The 23,095-nt window shown below is 56.8% G+C and overlaps 1 protein-coding gene across 1 annotated transcript in view; it reads left to right on the forward strand.

The window, feature by feature from the left end:
• The first annotated feature begins 7,617 nt into the window (after nt 1-7,617).
• Nucleotides 7,618-23,095, forward strand: part of LOC139240233 (hyaluronan and proteoglycan link protein 2-like) — a 19,476-nt gene continuing 3,998 nt past the window's right edge. Inside the window, exons 1-3 of the mRNA XM_070868714.1 lie at nt 7,618-7,744; nt 13,762-14,112; nt 18,735-18,851. Of these exons, the coding sequence (XP_070724815.1) occupies nt 7,618-7,744; nt 13,762-14,112; nt 18,735-18,851 (595 nt within the window). The remainder of the gene's footprint in view (nt 7,745-13,761; nt 14,113-18,734; nt 18,852-23,095) is intronic.

The following is a 23,095-nucleotide window of genomic DNA, read 5'->3' on the forward strand; positions in this document are numbered from 1 at the left end:
CCGAGCGCCGATCCCCAAGAATTAGTGAGACCACTTCACTCCAGACGGCAATCTGTCTGGTGTATGCAAGCTGGCAGGGCAGCTTGTGTTTATACCGAGCCTTTCCTACAGTGAAACATCCCCCACAGTGTTTCACAGGGACGTCAATCAGACCCCGAGCCACAGAGAGAGATATCAGCGCAGGTGACCAAGGGTCACAGAGGTGGGTTTTAAGGAGCGTGTTACAGGAGGAGAGAGAGGCGGAGAGGTTTAGGGAGGGAGTTCCAGAGCTTGGGGCCCCAGGCAGCTGAAGGCACGGCCACCGATGGTGGAGCGATTATAATCAGGGGATGCTCAGGAGGGCAGAATTAGAGGAGTGCAGAGATCTCGGGGGGGTAGTGGGGCTGGAGGAGGTTACAGAGAGAGGGAGGGGTGTAGGGGCTGGAGGGGGTTACAGAGATAGGGAGGGGTGTAGGGGCTGGAGGGGGTTACAGAGATAGGGAGGGGTGTAGGGGCTGGAGGGGGTTACAGAGATAGGGAGGGGTGTAGGGGCTGGAGGAGGTTACAGTGATAGGGAGGGGTGTAGGGGCTGGAGGGGGTTACAGAGATAGGGAGGGGTGTAGGGGCTGGAGGAGGTTACAGAGATAGGGAGGGGTGTAGGGGCTGGAGGGGGTTACAGAGATAGGGAGGGGTGTAGGGGCTGGAGGGGTTTACAGAGATAGGGAGGGGTGTAGGGGCTGGAGGAGGTTACAGTGATAGGGAGGGGTGTAGGGGCTGGAGGAGGTTACAGTGATAGGGAGGGGTGTAGGGGCTGGAGGAGGTTACAGAGATAGGGAGGGGTGTAGGGGCTGGAGGAGGTTACAGAGATAGGGAGGGTTGTAGGGGCTGGAGGGGGTTACAGTGATATGGAGGGGTGTAGGGGCTGGAGGAGGTTACAGAGATAGGGAGGGGTATAGGGGCTGGAGGGGGTTACAGAGATAGGGAGGGGTGTAGGGGCTGGAGGAGGTTACAGAGATAGGAAGGGGTGTAGGGGCTGGAGGGGTTACAGAGATAGGGAGGGGTGTAGGGGCTGGAGGAGGTTACAGAGATAGGGAGGGGTGTCGGGGCTGGAGGAGGTTACAGAGATAGGGATGGGTGTAGGGGCTGGAGGGGGTTACGGAGATAGGGAGGGGTGTGGGGGCTGGAGGGGGTTACAGAGATAGGGAGGGGTGTAGGGGCTGGAGGGGGTTACAGAGATAGGGAGGGGTGTAGGGGCTGGAGGGGGTTACAGAGATAGGGAGGGGTGTAGGGGCTGGAGGGGGTTACAGAGATAGGGAGGGGTGTAGGGGCTGGAGGGGGTTACAGAGATAGGGAGGTGCGAGTGCCATGGAGGAACTTGTGAACAAGGATGAGAATTTTGAAATTGATGTGTTGCTTAACTCGGAGCCAAAGTAGGTCAGCGAGCACAGGGTGTGTCGGGAGACCGGGACTCGGAGCAAGTTGAGACTCGAGGCAGCCGAGTTTTGGATCACCTCCATAGGGTAGAATGTGGGAGGCCGGCCAGGAGTGTGTGGGACTAGTCAGAAGACACGGATGAGGGTTTCAGCAGCGGATGAGCTGAGGGAGAGGCGGAGACAGGCGATGTTCCGGAGGGGGAATCAGGCGGACCTCGTTATACTGAGGATATGTGGCCAGGTGCTCATTTCGGGGTCAAATATGACACCGAGATTGCGAACATCGGAAATAGGAGCCGGAGTCGGCCATTCGGCCCCTCGAGCCTGCTCCGCCATTTAATACGATCATGGCCGATCCGATCGTGGACTCAGCTCCACTTCCCTGCCCGCCCCCTTATCTCCTAATCGGTTAAGAAACTGTCTATCTCTGTCTTAAATTTATTCAATGACCCGGCTTCCACAGCTCTCTGAGGCAGCGAGTTCCCAACCCTAACCACTCGCTGCGGAAAAACGTGTTTCCCTCCTGTCACCTTCTGCCCATTGCCTTCAATCTGTGTCCTCTGGTTCTCCACCCTTCCACCAATGGGAACAGTTTCTCTCTCGATCTACTCTGTCCAGACCCCTCCTGATTTTGAACCTCTTTCAAATCTCCTCTCAACCTTCTCTGCTCCAAGGGGAACAACCCCGGCTTCTCCAGTCTCTCCCAGTCACTGAAGTCCCTCATCCCTGGAACCATTCTGGTCAATCTCCTCCGCACCCTCGCCAAGGCCTTCACGTCCTTCCCACAGTGCAGCGCTCCCTCAGTACTGCCCCTCCGACAGTGCGGCGCTCCCTCAGTACTGCCCCTCCGACAGTGCGGCGCTCCCTCAGTACTGCCCCTCCGACAGTGCGGGGCTCCCTCAGTACTGCCCCTCCGACAGTGCGGGGCTCCCTCAGTACTGCCCCTCCGACAGTGCGGCGCTCCCTCAGTACTGCCCCTCCGACAGTGCGGCACTCCCTCAGTACTGCCCCTCCAATAGTGCAGCACTCCCTCAGTACTGCCCTTCCGACAGTGCGGCACTCTCTCAGTACTGCCCCTCCAACAGTGCGGCCCTCCCTCAGTACCGCCCCTCCGACAGTGCGGCGCTCCCTCAGTACTGCACTGGGAGTGTCGGCCTGGATTGTTATGCTGAACCCAGCGTGGCTGATGTTTGAAAGCAGTTGCAGAGATATGTGTAAAGTCACAGCCCCTCCGACAGAGAACGGAACCACACAGCAAGGCAGAAAAGCTGCCGCAGGAATTGCGAACTGACAAAAGGCCGAGCCGGTCAGGAAGGATCTGCGCAGAATCAAAGCGATTCCCCCTTGGTCCTGCAGTTTGGTGTCAGTATCCTTTCATCTCCAGACCCTTATGTACTGTTAATGACCCACCTGCTTTCATTTCAACAGTCCTTCAAAATATGTCCCTCAAGATTCAGCCTTTGTTAGGTCCATCAGGGCAGGTCCATCAAGGTCAATCCATCAAGGTCAATCCATCAAGGTCAATCCATCAAGGCAGATCCATCAAGGTCAATCCATCAAGGTCAATCCATCAAGGCAGATTCATCAAGGTCAATCCATCAAGGTCAATCCATCAAGGTCAATCCATCAAGGCAGATCCATCAAGGTCAATCCATCAGGGCAGGTCCATCAAGGTCAATCCATCAAGGTCAATCCATCAGGGCAGGTCCATCAAGGTCAATCCATCAGGGCAGGTCCATCAAGGTCAATCCATCAAGGTCAATCCATCAAGGCAGGTCCATCAAGGTCGGTCCATCAAGGTCAATCCATCAAGGTCAATCCATCAAGGCAGGTCCATCAAGGTCGGTCCATCAAGGTCAATCCATCAAGGTCAATCCATCAAGGCAGATCCATCAAGGTCAATCCATCAGGGCAGGTCCATCAAGGCAGGTCCATCAAGGTCAATCCATCAAGGTCAATCCATCAAGGTCAATCCATCAGGGCAGGTCCATCAGGGTGGGTCCATCAAGGTCAATCCATCAAGGCCAATCCATCAAGGTCAATCCATCAAGGTCAATCCATTAGGGTCAATCCATCAAGGCAGGTCCATCAAGGTCAATCCATCAAGGTCAATCCATCAAGGCAGGTCCATCAAGGCAGGTCCATCAAGGTCAATCCATCAAGGTCAATCCATCAGGGCAGGTCCATCAAGGCAGGTCCATCAAGGTCAATCCATCAAGGTCAATCCATCAAGGTCAATCCATCAGGGCAGGTCATAGAAACATAGAAAATAGGAGCAGGAGTAGGCCATTCGGCCCCTTGAGCCTGCACCACCATTCAATATAATCATGGCTGATCCTCTATCTCAACACCATATTCCCACTTTCTCCCCATAGCCCTGATGCCTTTTGTGTCTAGAAATCTATCTATCTCCCTCTTAAATATATTCAGTGACTTGGCCTCCACAGCCTTCGGTGGTAGAGAATTCCACAGGTTCACCACCCTCTGAGTGAAAACATTTCTCCTCATCTCGGTCCTAAATTCCCTACCCCGTATCCTGAGACTGTGACCCCTTGTTCTAGACTTCCCAGCCCCGGGAAACATCCTCCCCGCATCCAGTCTGTCCAACCCAGTCAGAATTTTATACCTTTCAATGAGATCCCCTCTCATTCTTCTAAACTCCAGTGAATACAGGCCCAGTCTCTCCTCATACACAGTCCTGCCATCCCAGGAATCAGTCTGGTGAACCTTCACTGCACTCCCTCAATAGCAAGAATATCCTTCCTCAGATTAGGAGACCAAAACTGTACACAATATTCCAGGTGTGGTCTCACCAAGGCCCTGTATAACTGTAGTAAGACATCCTTGCTCCTGTACTCAAATCCTCTTGCAATGAAGGCCAACATACCATTTGCCTTCCTAACTGTTTGCTGCCCCTGCATATTTGCTTTCAATAACTGGTGTACAAGGACACCCAGGTCCCTCTGTACATCAACACTTCCCAAGCTATCACCATCAAAGTAGGTCCATCAATGTAGGTCCATCAAGGTCAATCCATCAAGGTCAATCCATCAAGATCAATCCATCAAGGTCAATCCATCAGTGTAGGTCCATCAAGGTCAATCCATCAAGGTCAATCCATCAAGGCAGGTCCATCAAGGTCAATCCATCAAGGCAGGTCCATCAAGGTCAATCCATCAAGGTCAATCCATCAAGGCAGGTCCATCAAGGTCAATCCATCAAGGTCAATCCATCAAGGTCGCTCCATCAAGGTCAATCCATCAAGGTCAATCCATCAAGGTCAATCCATCAAGACAGGTTCATCAAGGTCAATCCATTAAGACAGGTCCATCAAGGTCGATCCATCAAGGTCAATCCATCAAGACAGGTCCATCAAGGCAGGTTCATCAAGGTCAATCCATCAAGACAGGTCCATCAAGTTCAATCCATCAAGGTCAATCCATCAGGGCAGATCCATCAAGGTCAATTCATCAAGTTCGATCCATCAAGGTCGATCCATCAAGGTCAATCCATCAAGGTCAATCCATCAAGGTCAATCCATCAGGGCAGGTCCATCAAGGTCAATCCATTAGGGTCAATCCATCAAGTTCAATCCATCAAGGTCAATCCATCAGGGCAGGTCCATCAAGGTCAATCCATCAGGGCAGGTCCATCAGGGTCAATCTATCAAGGTCAATCCATCAAGGTCAATCCATCAAGGTCAATCCATCAAGGCAGATCCATCAAGGTCAATCCATCAGGGCAGGTCCATCAAGGTCAATCCATCAAGGTCAATCCATCAAGGTCAATCCATCAAGGCAGATCCATCAAGGTCAATCCATCAGGACAGGTCCATCAGGGTCAATCCATCAAGGTCAATCCATCAAGGTCAATCCATTAGGGTCAATCCATCAAGGTCAGGTCCATCAGGGTCAATCCATCAAGGTCAATCCATCAAGGTCAATCCATCAGGGCAGGTCCATCAAGGCAGGTCCATCAAGGTCAATCCATCAAGGTCAATCCATCAAGGCAGGTCCATCAAGGTCAATCCATCAAGGTCAATCCATTAAGGTCAATCCATCAAGGTCAATCCATCAGGGCAGGTCCATCAAGGCAGGTCCATCGAGGTGAATACATCAAGGTCAATCCATCAGGGCAGGTCATAGAAACATAGAAAATAGGAGCAGGAGTAGGCTATTCGGCCCCTCGAGCCTGCACCACCATTCAATATAATCATGGCTGATCCTCTATCTCAACACCATATTCCCAATTTCTCCCCATACCCCTGATACCTTTTGTGTCTAGAAATCTATCTATCTCCCTCTTAAATATATTCAGTGACTTGGCCTCCACAGCCTTCGGTGGTAGAGAATTCCACAGGTTCACCACCCTCTGAGTGAAAACATTTCTCCTCATCTCAGTCCTAAATTCCCTGCCCCGGATCCTGAGACTGTGACCACTTGTTCTAGACTTCCCAGCCCCGGGGGGAAACATCCTCCCCGCATCCAGTCTGTCCAACCCCGTCACAATTTTATACCTTTCAATGCGATCCCCTCTCTTCTTCTAAACTCCAGTGAATACAGGCCCAGTCGACCCAATCTCTCCCCATACGTCAGTCCTGCCATCCCAGGAATCAGTCTGGTGAACCTTCACTGCACTCCCTCAATAGCAAGAATATCCTTCCTCAGATTAGGAGACCAAAACTGTACACAATATTCCAGGTGTGGTCTCACCAAGGCCCTGTATAACTGTAGTAAGACATCCTTGCTCCTGTACTCAAATCCTCTTGCAATGAAGGCCAACATACCATTTGCCTTCCTAACTGTTTGCTGCCCCTGCATATTTGCTTTCAATAACTGGTGTACAAGGACACCCAGGTCCCTCTGTACATCAACACTTCCCAAGCTATCACCATCAAAGTAGGTCCATCAATGTAGGTCCATCAAGGTCAATCCATCAAGGTCAATCCATCAATGTAGGTCCATCAAGGTCAATCCATCAAGGTCAATCCATCAAGGCAGGTCCATCAAGGTCAATCCATCAAGGCAGGTCCATCAAGGTCAATCCATCAAGGTCAATCCATCAAGGTCAATCCATCAAGGCAGGTCCATCAAGGTCAATCCATCAAGGTCAATCCATCAAGGTCAATCCATCAATGTAGGTCCATCAAGGTCGGTCCATCAAGGTCAATCCATCAAGGCAGGTTCATCAAGGCAGGTTCATCAAGGTCAATCCATCAAGGCAGGTCCATCAAGGCAGGTTCATCAAGGTCAATCCATTAAGGTCTATCCATCAAGGTCAATCCATCAAGGTCGATCCATCAAGGCAGGTTCATCAAGGCAGGTCCATCAAAGTCAATCCATCAAGGTCAATCCATCAAGGTCAATCCATCAAGATCAATCCATCAAGGTCGCTCCATCAAGGTCAATCCATCAAGGCAGGTCCATCAAGGTCAATCCATCAAGGTCAATCCATCAAGGTCAATCCATCAAGGTCAATCCATCAAGGCAGGTCCATCAAGGTCAATCCATCAAGGTCAATCCATCAAGGTCAATCCATCAAGGTCAATCCATCAATGTAGGTCCATCAAGGTCGGTCCATCAAGGTCAATCCATCAAGGCAGGTTCATCAAGGCAGGTTCATCAAGGTCAATCCATCAAGGCAGGTCCATCAAGGCAGGTTCATCTAGGTCAATCCATCAAGGTCTATCCATCAAGGTCAATCCATCAAGGTCGATCCATCAAGGCAGGTTCATCAAGGCAGGTCCATCAAGGTCAATCCATCAAGGTCAATCCATCAAGGTCAATCCATCAAGATCAATCCATCAAGGTCGCTCCATCAAGGTCAATCCATCAAGGTCAATCCATCAAGGTCTATCCATCAAGGTCAATCCATCAAGGTCGATCCATCAAGGCAGGTCCATTAAGGCAGGTCCATCAAGGTCAATCCATCAAGGTCAATCCATCAAGATCAATCCATCAAGGTCGATCCATCAAGGCAGGTCCATCAAGGCAGGTCCATCAAGGTCAATCCATCAGGGTCAATCCCTCAAGGTCAATCCATCAAGGTCACTCCGTCAAGGCAGGTCCATCAAGGCAGGTTCATCAAGGCAAGTCCATCAAGGCAGATCCATCAAGATGGGTTGTCAAGGTGATCGCAACAAAGCGGTTCCTGACCGGTGATGTTTGATGGCCCGTGCAGGAGGACAGACGCGGGAAGTCCCACGATGAAGACAATCCTCCCGCTGGTTTTGGTCCATGTCCTATCGCTGGGAGTGTGCGGACCGTATTACTACGGTCCCCAGGGGGGCCGCGACAACGAGGAGTACAGGCATCACGTTCGAGGTGATCAAGGTATCTCTCCTACATTCCCTCCCGACATTCCTCCCCACTTCACAATCGGGCCTTCCTCCATCAGCCCCTCAGCTCAGATACCTGCAGAGAGCGAGCTTTACTCTGTATCTAACCCCCTGTACCTGCCCTGGGAGTGTTTGATGGGACAGTGTAGAGGGAGCTTTACTCTGGATCTAACCCCGTGCTGTACCTGCCCTGGGAGTGTTTGATGGGGCAGTGTAGAGGGAGCTTTACTCTGTATCTAACCCCCTGTACCTGCCCTGGGAGTGTTTGATGGGACAGTGTAGAGGGAGCTTTACTCTGTATCTAACCCCCTGTACCTGCCCTGGGAGTGTGTGATGGGACAGTGTAGAGGGAGCTTTACTCTGTATCTAACCCCCTGTACCTGCCCTGGGAGTGTGTGATGGGACAGTGTAGAGGGAGCTTTACTCTGTATCTAACCCCCTGTACCTGCCCTGGGAGTGTTTGATGGGACAGTGTAGAGGGAGCTTTACTCTGTATCTAACCCCGTGCTGTACCTGCCCTGGGAGTGTGTGATGGGACAGTGTAGAGGGAGCTTTACTCTGTATCTAACCACCTGTACCTGCCCTGGGAGTGTTTGATGGGACAGTGTAGAGGGAGCTTTACTCTGTATCTAACCCCGTGCTGTACCTGCGCTGGGAGTGTTTGATGGGACAGTGTAGAGGGAGCTTTACTCTGTATCAAACCCCGTGCTGTACCTGCCCTGGGAGTGTTTGATGGGACAGTGTAGAGGGAGCTTTATTCTGTATCTAACCCTGTGCTGTACCTGCCCTGGGAGTGTTTGATGGGACAGTGTAGAGAGAGCTTTACTCTGTATCTAACCCTGTGCTGTACCTGCCCTGGGAGTGTTTGATGGGACAGTGTAGAGAGAGCTTTACTCTGTATCTAACCCCGTGCTGTACCTGCCTTGGGAGTGTTTGATGGGATAGTGTAGAGGGAGCTTTACTCTGTATCTAACCCGTGCTGTACCTGCCCTGGGAGTGTTTGATGGGGATAGTGTAGAGGGAGCTTTACTCTGTATCTAACCCGTGTTGTGCCTGCCCTGGATTGTTTAATTACGGACAATGTAGAGGGAGCTTTACTCTGTATCTAATCCCATGCTGCACCTGCCTTGGGAGTGTTTGATGGGACAGTGCAGAGGGAGCTTTACTCTGTATCTAGCCCCGTATTGTACCTGCCCTGGGAGTGTTTGATGGGGCAGTGTAGAGGGAGCTTTACTCTGTATCTAACCCTGTGCTGTACCTGCCCTGGGAGTGTTTGATGGGACAGTGTAGAGGGAGCTTTACTCTGTATCTAACCCCCTGTACCTGCCCTGGGAGTGTTTGATGGGACAGTGTAGAGGGAGCTTTACTCTGTATCTAACCCCGTATTGTACGTGCCCTGGGAGTGTTTGATGGGACAGTGTAGAGGGAGCTTTGCTCTGTATCTAACCCCGTGCTGTACCTGCCCTGGGAGTATTTGATGAGAGCTTTACGCTGTATCTAACCCTGTGCTGTACCTGCCCTGGGAGTGCTTGATGGGACAGTGTAGAGGGAGCTTTACTCTGTATCTAACCCCGTGCTGTACCTGCCCTGGGAGTGTGTGATGGGACAGTGTAGAGGGAGCTTTACTCTGTATCTAACCCCGTGCTGTACCTGCCCTGGGAGTGTTTGATGGGACAGTGTAGCGGGAGCTTTACTCTGTATCTAACCCCCTGTACCTGCCCTGGGAGTGTTTGATGGGACAGTGTAGAGGAAGCTTTACTCTGTATCTAACCCCTTGTACCTGCCCTGGGAGTGTTTGATGGGACAGTGTAGAGGGAGCTTTACTCTGTATCTAACCCCCTGTACCTGCCCTGGGAGTGTTTGATGGGGACAGTGTAGAGGGAGCTTTACTCTGTATCTAACCCCATGCTGTACCTGCCCTGGGAGTGTTTGATGGGACAGTGTAGAGGGAGCTTTACTCTGTATCTAACCCCGTGCTGTACCTGCCCTGGGAGTGTTTGATGGGACAGTGTAGAGGGAGCTTTACTCTGTATCTAACCCCCTGTACCTGCCCTGGGAGTGTTTGATGGGACAGTGTAGAGGAAGCTTTACTCTGTATCTAACCCCTTGTACCTGCCCTGGGAGTGTTTGATGGGACAGTGTAGAGGGAGCTTTACTCTGTATCTAACCCCCTGTACCTGCCCTGGGAGTGTTTGATGGGAACAGTGTAGAGGGAGCTTTACTCTGTATCTAACCCCATGCTGTACCTGCCCTGGGAGTGTTTGATGGGACAGTGTAGAGGGAGCTTTACTCTGTATCTAACCCCGTGCTGTACCTGCCCTGGGAGTGTTTGATGGAACAGTGTAGAGGGAGCTTTACTCTATATCTAACCCCCTGTATCTGCCCTGGGAGTGTTTGATGGGACAGTGTAGAGGGAGCTTTACTCTCTATCTAACCCCCTGTATCTGCCCTGGGAGTGTTTGATGGGACAGTGTAGAGGGAGCTTTACTCTGTATCTAACCCCGTGCTGTACCTGCCCTGGGAGTGTTTGATGGGACAGTGTAGAGGGAGCTTTACTCTGTATCTAACCCCCTGTATCTGCCCTGGGAGTGTTTGATGGGACAGTGTAGAGGGAGCTTTACTCTGTATCTAACTCCCTGTACCTGCCCTGGGAGTGTTTGATGGGACAGTGTAGAGGGAGCTTTACTCTGTATCTAACCCCTTGTACCTGCCCTGGGAGTGTTTGATGGGACAGTGTAGAGGGAGCTTTACTCTGTATCTAACCCCCTGTACCTGCCCTGGGAGTGTTTGATGGGGACAGTGTAGAGGGAGCTTTACTCTGTATCTAACCCCCTGTACCTGCCCTGGGAGTGTTTGATGGGGACAGTGTAGAGGGAGCTTTACTCTGTATCTAACCCCCTGTACCTGCCCTGGGAGTGTTTGATGGGACAGTGTAGAGGGAGCTTTACTCTGTATCTAACCTCGTGCTGTACCTGCCCTGGGAGTGTTTGATGGGACAGTGTAGAGGGAGCTTTACTCTGTATCTAACCGCATGCTGTACCTGCCCTGGGATTGTTTGATGGGACAGTGTAGAGGGAGCTTTACTCTGTATCTAACCCCGTGCTGTACCTGCCCTGGGAGTGTTTGATGGGACAGTGCAGAGGGAGCTTTACTCTGTATCTAGCCCCGTATTGTACCTGCCCTGGGAGTGTTTGATGGGGCAGTGTAGAGGGAGCTTTACTCTGTATCTAACCCTGTGCTGTACCTGCCCTGGGAGTGTTTGATGGGACAGTGTAGAGGGAGCTTTACTCTGTATCTAACCCCCTGTACCTGCCCTGGGAGTGTTTGATGGGACAGTGTAGAGGGAGCTTTACTCTGTATCTAACCCCGTATTGTACGTGCCCTGGGAGTGTTTGATGGGACAGTGTAGAGGGAGCTTTGCTCTGTATCTAACCCCGTGCTGTACCTGCCCTGGGAGTATTTGATGAGAGCTTTACGCTGTATCTAACCCTGTGCTGTACCTGCCCTGGGAGTGCTTGATGGGACAGTGTAGAGGGAGCTTTACTCTGTATCTAACCCCGTGCTGTACCTGCCCTGGGAGTGTGTGATGGGACAGTGTAGAGGGAGCTTTACTCTGTATCTAACCCCGTGCTGTACCTGCCCTGGGAGTGTTTGATGGGACAGTGTAGAGGGAGCTTTACTCTGTATCTAACCCCCTGTACCTGCCCTGGGAGTGTTTGATGGGACAGTGTAGAGGAAGCTTTACTCTGTATCTAACCCCTTGTACCTGCCCTGGGAGTGTTTGATGGGACAGTGTAGAGGGAGCTTTACTCTGTATCTAACCCCCTGTACCTGCCCTGGGAGTGTTTGATGGGGACAGTGTAGAGGGAGCTTTACTCTGTATCTAACCCCATGCTGTACCTGCCCTGGGAGTGTTTGATGGGACAGTGTAGAGGGAGCTTTACTCTGTATCTAACCCCGTGCTGTACCTGCCCTGGGAGTGTTTGATGGAACAGTGTAGAGGGAGCTTTACTCTATATCTAACCCCCTGTATCTGCCCTGGGAGTGTTTGATGGGACAGTGTAGAGGGAGCTTTACTCTCTATCTAACCCCCTGTATCTGCCCTGGGAGTGTTTGATGGGACAGTGTAGAGGGAGCTTTACTCTGTATCTAACCCCGTGCTGTACCTGCCCTGGGAGTGTTTGATGGGACAGTGTAGAGGGAGCTTTACTCTGTATCTAACCCCCTGTATCTGCCCTGGGAGTGTTTGATGGGACAGTGTAGAGGGAGCTTTACTCTGTATCTAACTCCCTGTACCTGCCCTGGGAGTGTTTGATGGGACAGTGTAGAGGGAGCTTTACTCTGTATCTAACCCCTTGTACCTGCCCTGGGAGTGTTTGATGGGACAGTGTAGAGGGAGCTTTACTCTGTATCTAACCCCCTGTACCTGCCCTGGGAGTGTTTGATGGGGACAGTGTAGAGGGAGCTTTACTCTGTATCTAACCACCTGTACCTGCCCTGGGAGTGTTTGATGGGGACAGTGTAGAGGGAGCTTTACTCTGTATCTAACCCCCTGTACCTGCCCTGGGAGTGTTTGATGGGACAGTGTAGAGGGAGCTTTACTCTGTATCTAACCTCGTGCTGTACCTGCCCTGGGAGTGTTTGATGGGACAGTGTAGAGGGAGCTTTACTCTGTATCTAACCGCATGCTGTACCTGCCCTGGGATTGTTTGATGGGACAGTGTAGAGGGAGCTTTACTCTGTATCTAACCCCGTGCTGTACCTGCCCTGGGAGTGTTTGATGGGACAGTGTAGAGGGAGCTTTACTCTGTATCTAACCCCCTGTACCTGCCCTGGGAGTGTTTGATGGGACAGTGTAGAGGGAGCTTTACTCTGTATCTAACCCCGTGCTGTACCTGCCCTGGGAGTGTTTGATGGGACAGTGTAGAAGGGGCATCACCTTGAAATTAGAGCTGGGTGGTTGAGTGGTGATGTATGGAAGAACGCCTTCACACATAACCTGTGGTGCTGGGGGTCAATTGATCAGGTCAAAACTGAGATTGATTGATTTTGTTGGGTGAGGGGATGAAATATTGCTGAGCCAAGGCGAGTTGATGAATGAGCCGCCATCTTATTGAATGGCAGAGTGGGCTCAAGGAGTGGGGGGGCCCGACGGGGGGAGTGGGGCCCGACGGGGGGAGTGGGGCCCGAGGGGTGAGTGGGGCCCGAGGGGTGAGTGGGGCACGAGGGGGGAGCGGGGTCCGAATGGGGAGTGGAGCACGAGGGGAGGAGCGGGGCCCGAGAGGGGGGGGGTGAGGGGGAGAGGGCCCGAGGTGCAGGGAAGTGGGGCGGAAGAGGGCCCGAGTGGGGGGGGGGTGTTTTGGTGTAATGGCGGGGCGGTGGTGGGGTGGGTTCGTGGGGCCCAAGGGGGGGGAGTGGGGCCGAGGGGGGGGGGAATGGGGCCCGAGGGGGAGCAGGGCCGAGGGGGAAATGGGCCGAGGGAGGGGAATGGGGGCCGAGGGGGGGATTGGGGCCCGAGGGGGGAATGGGCCGAGGGGGAGCAGGGCCGAGGAGGGAATGGGCCGAGGGGGGAATGAGCCGAGGGGGGGGAATGGGGCCCGAGGGGGGAATGGGCCAAGGGGGAGCAGGGCCGAGGGGGGAATTGGCCAAGGGGGAGCAGGGCCGAGGGGGGAATGGGCCAAGGGGGAGCAGGGCCGAGGGGGAAATGGCCCGAGGGGGGACTGGGCCGAGTGGGGGACTGGGCCGAGGGGGGAATGGGGCCCGAGGGGGAGCAGGGCCGAGGGGGAAATGGGCCGAGGGGGGAATGGGCCGAGGGGGGGACTGGGTCGAGGGGAGAATGGGCCGAGGGGGGAATGGGCCGAGGAGGGAATGGGCCGAGGGGGGACTGGGTCGAGGGGAGAATGGGCCGAGCGGGGCAGTGAGGGGGAATGGCAGGGCGGTGGGGTGTGTTCGAGGGCCCAGCTCCTGCTCCTGTCCCTGATGTTTCTTGCCTTGTGTTCCCCGATTGACAAGCCTTGCTGGGCCAGATCCGGTACCTGGAGAACGCAGGCCCGAGGCTGGTGATGTCACAGCGAGGCGCCAACGTCACCCTGCCCTGCCGCCTGCGCATCGTGCCTCGGGACTACCGGGTCAAGTGGGTGAAGCTGGGCCGGGCCCCCAAGGAGAACATCGCGCTGATCGGCAACAGCCGGCAGCACCGGGGTTACGGGGGCTTCGCGGGCCGCGCCTCCCTCCGCCCCATGGACCGCTACGACATTTCGCTGCGATTGGTGGACGTCAGGCTGCAGGATGCTGGGAAATACAAGTGCGAGGTGATCAATGGGGTGGACGACGAGAGCGCCTTCGTAGAGCTACAGCTTGACGGTAAGGACCTCCACAGCCAGACCACGGCACAGGAAGAGGCCGTCCCGATCACCCGGAGCACTGCGCACTGTCTCGGTCCCCGCATCCACAGAGGGATATTACTTCCATCGGAGCCTGGTCAGAGAAGGTTCACTCAGTTGATTCCCGCGATGGCGGGGTTGTCTAATGAAGAAAGGTTGAGCAGGTTGGGCCTGTACTCATTGGAGTTTAGAAACATAGAGAATAGGTGCAGGAGCAGGCCATTCGGCCCTTCGAGCCTGCACCACCATTCGATAAGATCATGGCTGATCATTCCCTCAGTACCCCTTTCCTGCTTTCTCTCCATACCCCTTGATCCCTTTAGCCGTAAGGGTCACATCTAACTTCCTCTTGAATATATCCAACGAACTGGCCCCAACAACTTTCTGTGGTAGAGAATTCCACAGGTTCACAATTCTCTGAGTGAAGAAGTTTCTCCTCATCTCGGTCCTAAATGGCTTACCCCTTATCCTTAGACTGTGTCCCCTGGTTCTGGACTTCCCCAACATCGGGAACATTCTTCCCGCATCTAACCTGTCCAGTCCCGTCAGAATTTTATATGTTTCTATGAGGTCCCCTCTCATCCTTCTAAACTCCAGTGGATATAAGCCCAGTCGATCCAGTCTCTCCTCATATGTCAGTCCTGCCATCCCGGGAATCAGTCTGGTGAACATTCGCTGCACTCCCTCAATAGCAAGAACATCCTTCCTCAGATTAGGAGACCAAAACTGAACACAATATTCCAGGTGAGGCCTCACCAAGGCCCTGTACAACTGCAGTAAGACCTCCCTGCTCCTATACTCAAATCCTCTCGCTATGAAGGCCAACATGCCATTTGCCTTCTTCACTGCCTGCTGTACCTGCATGCCAACTTTCAATGACTGATGTACCATGACACCCAGGTCTCGTTGCACCTCCCCTTTTCCTAATTTGCCGCCATTCAGATAATATTCTGCCTTCCTGTTTTTGCCCCCAAAGTGGATAACCTCACATTTATCCACATTATACTGCATCTGCCATGTATTTGCCCACTCACCTAACCTGTCCAAGTCACCCTGCAGCCTCTTAGCATCCTCCTCACAGCTCACACCGCCACCCAGCTTAGTGTCATCTGAAAACTTGGCAATATTACACTCAATTCCTTCATCTAAATCATTAATGTATATTGTAAATAGCTGGGGTCCCAGCACTGAGCCCTGCGGCACTCCACTAGTCACTGCCTGCCATTCTGAAGAGGACCCGTTTATCCCGACTCTCTGCTTCCTGTCTGCCAACCAGTTCTCTATCCACGTCAGTACATTACCCCCAATACCATGTGCTTTCCTTTTGCTCACCAATCTCTTGTGTGGGACCTTGTCAAAAGCCTTTTGAAAGTCCAAATACACCACATCCACTGGTTCTCCCTTAGACTGAGAGGTGATCTTATTGAAACGTATAAGATTCTGGGGGTAGATGCTGAGAGGATGTTTCCCCTCGTGGGGGAATCTAGAACTAGGGGTCACAGTTTCAGAATAAGGGGCCACCCATTTAGGACTGAGATGAGGAGGAATTTCTTCTCTCAGGGGGTTGTAAATCTGTGGAATTCTCTGCCCCAGAGAGCTGTGGAGGTTGGGTCATTGAATATATTTAAGGTGGAGATAGACAGATTTTTGAGCGATAAGGGAGTGAAGGGTTATGGGGAGCGGGCGGGGAAGTGGAGCTGAGTCCATGATCGGATCAGCCATGATCGTATTGAATGGCGGAGCAGGCTCGAGGGGCCGAATGGCCGACTCCTGCTCCTATTTCTTATGTTCTTGTGGCCAAACCAGTCCATGCCGGCGTTTATGCTCCCCTCGAGCCTCCTCCCGTCTTTCCCCATCTAACTCTATCCCCATATCCCTCTATTCCCTTCTCCCCCCTGTGTTTATCCAGCTTCCCCTTAAATGCCTCGATACTATTCGCCTCGACCTCTCCCTGTGGCAGTGAGTTCCACATTCTCACCGCTCTCTGGGTAAAGAAGTTTCTCCTGAATTCCCCGTTGGGTTTCTGGGTGACGATCTTATATTGATGGCCTCTAGTTCTGGTCTTCCCCACAAGTGGAAACATTCTCTCTGTATCCACTCGATCAAAACCTTTCATCATTTTAAAGACCTCGATTAGGTCACCCCTCGGCCTCTCAAGAAAGACGAGACCCAGCCTGTTTACCCTTTCCTGATAAGTATACCCTCGCATTTCTGGTATCATCCTTGTAAATCTTCCCTGCACCCTCTCCAGTGCCTCTATATCCTTTTTATAATACAGCGACCAGAACTGTGCACAGTGCTCCAAGTGTGGTCTAACCCAGGTATATGGAGACCAGAACTGTGCACGGTGCTCCAAGTGTGGTCTAACCCAGGTATATGGAGACCAGAACTGTGCACGGTGCTCCAAGTGTGGTCTAACCCAGGTATATGGAGACCAGAACTGTGCACAGTGCTCCCAGTGTGGTCTAACCCAGGTATATGGAGACCAGAACTGTGCACGGTGCTCCAAGTGTGGTCTAACCCAGGTATATGGAGACCAGAACTGTGCACAGTGCTCCAAGTGTGGTCTAACCCAGGTATATGGAGACCAGAACTGTGCACGGTGCTCCAAGTGTGGTCTAACCCAGGTATATGGAGACCAGAACTGTGCACAGTGCTCCAAGTGTGGTCTAACCCAGGTATATGGAGACCAGAACTGTGCACAGTGCTCCAAGTGTGGTCTAACCCAGGTATATGGAGACCAGAACTGTGCACAGTGCTCCAAGTGTGGTCTAACCCAGGTATATGGAGACCAGAACTGTGCACGGTGCTCCAAGTGTGGTCTGACCCAGGTATATGGAGACCAGAACTGTGCACGGTGCTCCAAGTGTGGTCTAACCCAGGTATATGGAGACCAGAACTGTGCACGGTGCTCCAAGTGTGGTCTAACCCAGGTATATGGAGACCAGAACTGTGCACAGTGCTCCAAGTGTGGTGTACCCCAGGTATATGGAGACCAGAACTGTGCACGGTGCTCCAAGTGTGGTCTAACCCAGGTATATGGAGACCAGAACTGTGCACGGTGCTCCAAGTGTGGTCTAACCCAGGTATATGGAGACCAGAACTGTGCACGGTGCTCCAAGTGTGGTCTAACCCAGGTATATGGAGACCAGAACTGTGCACGGTGCTCCCAGTGTGGTCCAACCACGGTTCGATACAGGTTTAGCATAACTTCCCTACTTTTCAATCCTATCCGTCTAGAAATAAACCCTAGTTCCTGGTTTGCTTTTTTACGGCCTTGCTAACCCGTGTCACAACTTTTAGCGATTTGTGTATTTGTATCCGAGATCCCTTTGTTCCGCTACCCCACCCAGACTCACACCCTCCCAGTAATAAGTGACCTCCCTATTCTTCCTCCCAAAGTATAACACCTCACATGTATCTGTGTTGAACTTAATTTGCCGATTATATTGGAGGGAGTGCATCCGGGAGGGGCGCTGAGCACCTCGAGTCTCGTCGCCGAGAGCGTGCAGAAACCAAGCGCAGGCAGCGGAAGGAGCGTGCGGCAAACCAGTCCCACCCTCCCCTTCCCTCAACCACTGTCTGTCCCACCTGTGACAGGGGACTGTGGCTCCCGTATTGGGCTATTCAGCCACCTAAGGACTCACTTCAGGAGTGGGAGCAAGTCTTCCTCGATTCCGAGGGACTGTCGATGATGATGAGGCCCATTTATGCTCCACACCAGCCCCCTCCCACCCCTCTCCATCTCACCCCATCGCCGTATCCTTCTGTCCCTTTCTCCCCGGTGAGTTTATGCAACGTCCCCTCAAATCCGCCCCATCCACCGCACGAGGCTCGAGGCCGGCCTGAAAGGATTAGGCCCGCGTTGTCACGGAAACCAGCCCCGGTCCCGTGGGCCACAGAGAATGGTCACGGCTCCGGCGAGCTGGCGTCCTACGTGGGGGGCGGGGGGGGGGGCGGGGGGGAATTATTCAGCCGCTCGCTATCCCCCTCCCCCCACCCGCCACTCCCCCCGGGAATCACTGCGACGTTCCACGGTACACACTCCGCGGAGTGCGGAGACGGGAACGGGTTAGTTCCCGATCCGCGCAGCGCCGGCCTGGGGGGCAGTTGGCCTCAGTTCCCATGGGCCGAGGTTGGCGGGGGTGGGGGGGGGGGGGGTGGCTGTGGGGGGACGATGGGGCGAAATCAGCCCAGGGTCCCCCACTCCCGCCGGGAGCACACGCGGACGTTGGACGGAGAGATGAATCGGGCTGCTTTGCGACACCCTCCCCGGTTAAATAGTCGATTGAGGCTTAACTACAAAGGACCCGCCCATGTCCCCCGGGGTGTCTGGGACAGGTGGGCCCCCAAAACCCCGGGGGGAGAAGCAAGACCCGCTTCGAGAAAGCTCACATGCGCAAATTAAAATGGCCGCCTCTTCCGTTGCCGGGCGCGATTAAAATGGCCGCCTCTTCCGTTGCTGGGCGCGATTAAAATGGCCGCCTCTTCCGTTGCCGGGCGCGATTAAAATGGCTGCCTCTTCCGTTGCCGGGCGCGATTAAAATGGCCGCCTCTTTCGTTGCCGGGCGCGATTAAAATGGCCACCTCTTCCGTTGCCAGGTGTGGTGTTTCCGTACCAACCGAACCAGGGCCGCTATCGGTTCAACTACTACCAGGCGGTGCGGGCCTGTGAGCAGCAGGACGCCAAACTCGCCACCTTCCAGCAACTCTTCCAAGGTAGGGGCCGCGAGGGATCCGGGGACGGGGACGGGGGGAGTGAGAGAGGGAAGGGGAGGGAGAGGGAGGGGGAGGGGGAGGGTGAGGAGGACGAGGAGATAGGGGACGGAGGGACGAGGAGGGAGAGGGATGAGGAGGGAGGGGGAGAGGGGGACGAGGAGGGAGGGTGAGGGAGGAGGAGGGAGGAGAGGAGGAGGGAGGGATGGGTGAGGGGGAGGAGGAGGGTGAGGGGGATGAGGAGGGAGGGGGAGGGTGAGGGGGATGAGGAGGGATGAGGGACGAGGAGGGAGGGTGAGGGAGGAGGAGGGAGGAGAGGAGGAGGGAGGGATGGGTGAGGGGGAGGAGGAGGGAGGGAGGGACGAGGAGGGAGGAGGAGGGAGGGGGAGGGGGAGGGAGAGGGAGGGATGGGTGAGGGGGAGGAGGAGGGAGGGAGGGACGAGGAGGGTGAGGGAGGAGGAGGGAGAGGGGGAGAGGGAGGAGGCGGAAGAGGGAGGAGGAGGGAGAGGGGGAGGGGGAGGGAGAGGGAGAGGGGGAGGGGGAGGGAGGGGGGAGGAGGAGGGAAGGGGATGGGATAGGGGGACGAGGAGGGTGAGGGAGGAGGATGGTGAGGGAGGAGGAGGGAGAAGGGGGAGGAGGAGGGAGGGGGGAGGGAGGGATGGGTGAGGGGGAGAGGGAGGAGGAGGAGGGAGAGGGAGAGGGGGAGGGAGGGGGGAGGAGGAGGGAGAGGGCGATGGGAGAGGGGGGCGAGGAGGGTGAGGGAGGAGGAGGGAGAGGGGGAGGGGGAGGAAGGGGGAGGAGGAGGAGGGGGGAACGAGGAGGGTGAGGGAGGAGGAGCGCGAGGGGGAGGGGGAGGAGAAGGGAGGGGGGACGGGAGAGGGGGACGAGGAGGGTGAGGGAGGAGGAGGGAGAGGGCGAGGAGGAGGGAGAGGGCGATGGGAGAGGGGGGCGAGGAGGGTGAGGGGGAGGAGGGTGAGGGGGAGGGAGGGGGGAGGAGGGAGAGGGCGATGGGAGAGGGGGGCGAGGAGGGTGATGGAGGAGGAGGGTGAGGGGGAGGAGGGTGAGGGAGGGGGCGATGGGAGAGGGGGCGAGGAGGGTGAGGGGGAGGAGGGGGAGGGAGGAGGGAGGAGGAGGGAGGGGGCGAGGAGGGTGAGGGGGAGGTGGGGGAGGGGGAGGAGGGTGAGGGAGGAGGAGGGTGAGGGAGGAGGAGGGAGAGGGCAATGGGGGAGGGGGAGGGAGAGGGAGGGATGGGTGAGGGGGAGGAGGAGGGAGGGAGGGACGAGGAGGGTGAGGGAGGAGGAGGGAGAGGGGGAGAGGGAGGAGGTGGGAGAGGGAGGAGGAGGGAGAGGGGGAGGGGAGGGAGGGGGGAGGGAGGGATGGGTGAGGGGGAGAGGGAGGAGGAGGAGGGAGAGGGAGAGGGGGAGGGAGGGGGGAGGAGGAGGGAGAGGGCGATGGGAGAGGGGGGCGAGGAGGGTGAGGGAGGAGGAGGGAGAGGGGGAGGGGGAGGAAGGGGGAGGAGGAGGAGGGGGGAACGAGGAGGGTGAGGGAGGAGGAGCGCGAGGGGGAGGGGGACGGGAGAGGGGGACGAGGAGGGTGAGGGAGGAGGAGGGAGAGGGCGATGGGAGAGAGAGGCGAGGAGGGTGAGGGGGAGGAGGGGGAGGGGGAGGGTTAGGGGAGGAGGGAGAGGGCGATGGGAGAGGGGGGCGAGGAGGGTGAGGGGGAGGAGGGTGAGGGAGGAGGAGGGAGGGGGCGATGGGAGAGGGGGGCGAGGAGGGTGATGGAGGAGGAGAGTGAGGGGGAGGAGGGTGAGGGAGGGGGCGATGGGAGAGGGGGGCGGTGAGGGTGAGGGGGAGGAAGGTGAGGGAGGGAGGAGGGTGAGGGAGGAGGGAGGAGGAGGGAGGGGGCGAGGAGGGTGAGAGTGAGGAGGGTGAGGGGGAGGAGGGTGAGGGAGGAGGAGGGAGAGGGGGAGGAGGGGGAGGGAGGAGGAGGGAGAGGGGGGCGAGGAGGGTGAGGGGGAGGAGGGTGAGGGAGGAGGAGGAGGGAGAGGGTGATTGGAGAGGGGGCGAGGAGGGTGAGGGGGAGGAGGGTGAGGGAGGAGGAGGGTGAGGGAGGAGGGAGGAGGAGGGTGAGGGGGAGGAGGGTGAGGGGGAGGAGGGTGAGGAGGAGGAGGGTGAGGGGGAGGAGGGTGAGGGAGGAGGGAGGAGGAGGGTGAGGGGAGGAGGGTGAGGGGGAGGAGGGTGAGGAGGAGGAGGGTGAGGGGGAGGAGGGTGAGGGAGGAGGAGGGTGAGGGGTGAGGAGGGTGAGGGGGAGGAGGGTGAGGGGGGAGGAGGAGGGTGAGGGGGAGGAGGGAGAGGGGGAGGAGGGTGAGGGGGAGGAGGGTGAGGGGGGAGGAGGAGGGTGAGGGGGAGGAGGGGGAGGGGGAGGAGGGAGAGGGTGATGGGAGAGGGGGGAGGAGGGTGAGGAGGAGGAGGGTGAGGGGGAGGAGGGTGAGGGGGGAGGAGGAGGGTGAGGGGGAGGAGGGTGAGGGGGGAGGAGGAGGGTGAGGGGGAGGAGGGTGAGGGGGAGGAGGGTGAGGGGGGAGGAGGAGGGTGAGGGGGAGGAGGGTGAGGGGGAGGAGGGTGAGATGGAGGAGGGTGAGGGGGAGGAGGGGGAGGGGAGGAGGGTGAGGAGGGAGGAGGAGGGTTGAGGGGGGGGGAGGAGGAGGGTGAGGGGAGGAGGAAGGTGAGGGAGGAGGGAGAGGGGGGAGGAGGGTGAGGGAGGAGGAGGGTGAGGGTGAGGAGGGGGAGGGGGAGGAGGGAGAGGGGGCGAGGAGGATGAGGAGGAGGAGGGTGAGGGGGGAGGAGGAGGGTGAGGGGGAGGAGGGTGAGGGGGAGGAGGAGGGTGAGGGGGAGGAAAGTGAGGGGAGGAGGGTGAGGGGGAGGGGGGTGAGGGGGAGGAGGGAGAGGGTGATGGGAGAGGGGGGCGAGGAGGGTGAGGAGGAGGAGGGTGAGGGGGGAGGAGGAGGGTGAGGGGGAGGAGGGTGAGGGGGGAGGAGGAGGGTGAGGGGGAGGAGAGTGAGGGGGAGGAGGGTGAGGGGGAGGAGGGTGAGGGGGGAGGGCGGTGAGGGGGAGGAGGGTGAGGGGGAGGAGGGTGAGGGGGGAGGAGGGGGAGGGGGAGGAGGGTGAGGGGGAGGAGGGTGAGGGAGGAGGAGGAGGGTGAGGGGGAGGAGGGGAGGGGGGAGAAGGAGGGTGAGGGGGAGGAGAGGGGGAGGAGGGTGAGGGGGAGGAGGGTGAGGGGAGGAGGGAGGGTGAGGGGGAGGAGGGTGAGGGGAGGAGGGTGAGGGGGGAGGGCGGTGACGGGGAGGAGGGTGAGGGAGGAGGGTGAGTGGGAGGAGGGTGAGGGGGAGGAGGGGGAGGGGGAGGAGGGTGAGTGGAGGAGGGTGAGGGGGAGGAGGGTGAGGGGGAGGAGGGTGAGTGGGAGGAGGGTGAGGGGGAGGAGGAGAGGGTGATGGGAGAGGGGGCGAGGAGGGTGAGGGGGAGGAGGGAGAGGGGGGCGAGGAGGGTGAGGGAGGAGGAGGGTGAGGGGGAGGAGGAGAGGGGGGCGAGGAGGGTGAGGGAGGAGGAGGGTGAGGGGGAGGAGGGTGAGGGGGAGGAGGGAGAGGGGGGCGAGGAGGGTGAGGGAGGAGGAGGGTGAGGGGGAGGAGGGTGAGGGGGAGGAGGGTGAGGGGGAGGAGGGTGAGGGGAGGAGAGGGGGCGAGGAGGGTGAGGGAGGAGGAGGGTGAGGGGGAGGGCGGTGAGGGAGGAGGGAGAGGGGGAGGAAGGTGAGGGAGGGGGGAGGGTGAGGGGAGGGTGAGGGGAGGAGGGGGAGGGGGGAGGAGGGGAGGGGGAGGAGGGAGGGGGAGGAGGGTGAGGGGAGGGCGGTGACGGGGAGGAGGGTGAGGGGGAGGAGGGTGAGGGGGAGGAGGAGGGTGAGGGGAGGAGGGTGAGGGGGGAGGAGGAGGGTGAGGGGGGAGGAGGGTGGGGAGAGGTGAGGGGGAGGGTGAGGGGGGAGGAGGAGGGTGAGGGAGGAGGAGGGTGAGGGGGAGGAGGGAGAGGGGGAGGAGGGTGAGGGAGGAGGGACGCGGGTTGGGTGGAGGAGGGACAGTCCATTACCCGGTCACTACCCCCCGGGACCCCTGTGGGGAGTCTCTCCCCCCCGGGGATCCGCAGCATCAAAGGTAACGCTCCGGTCCGGGGTATGGGCCGCTGGGGTCCCACCCCAATCTCACC

Source organism: Pristiophorus japonicus, chromosome 30 (genome assembly GCF_044704955.1).
Source record: "Pristiophorus japonicus isolate sPriJap1 chromosome 30, sPriJap1.hap1, whole genome shotgun sequence".
Classification (NCBI taxonomy): domain Eukaryota; kingdom Metazoa; phylum Chordata; class Chondrichthyes; family Pristiophoridae; genus Pristiophorus; species Pristiophorus japonicus.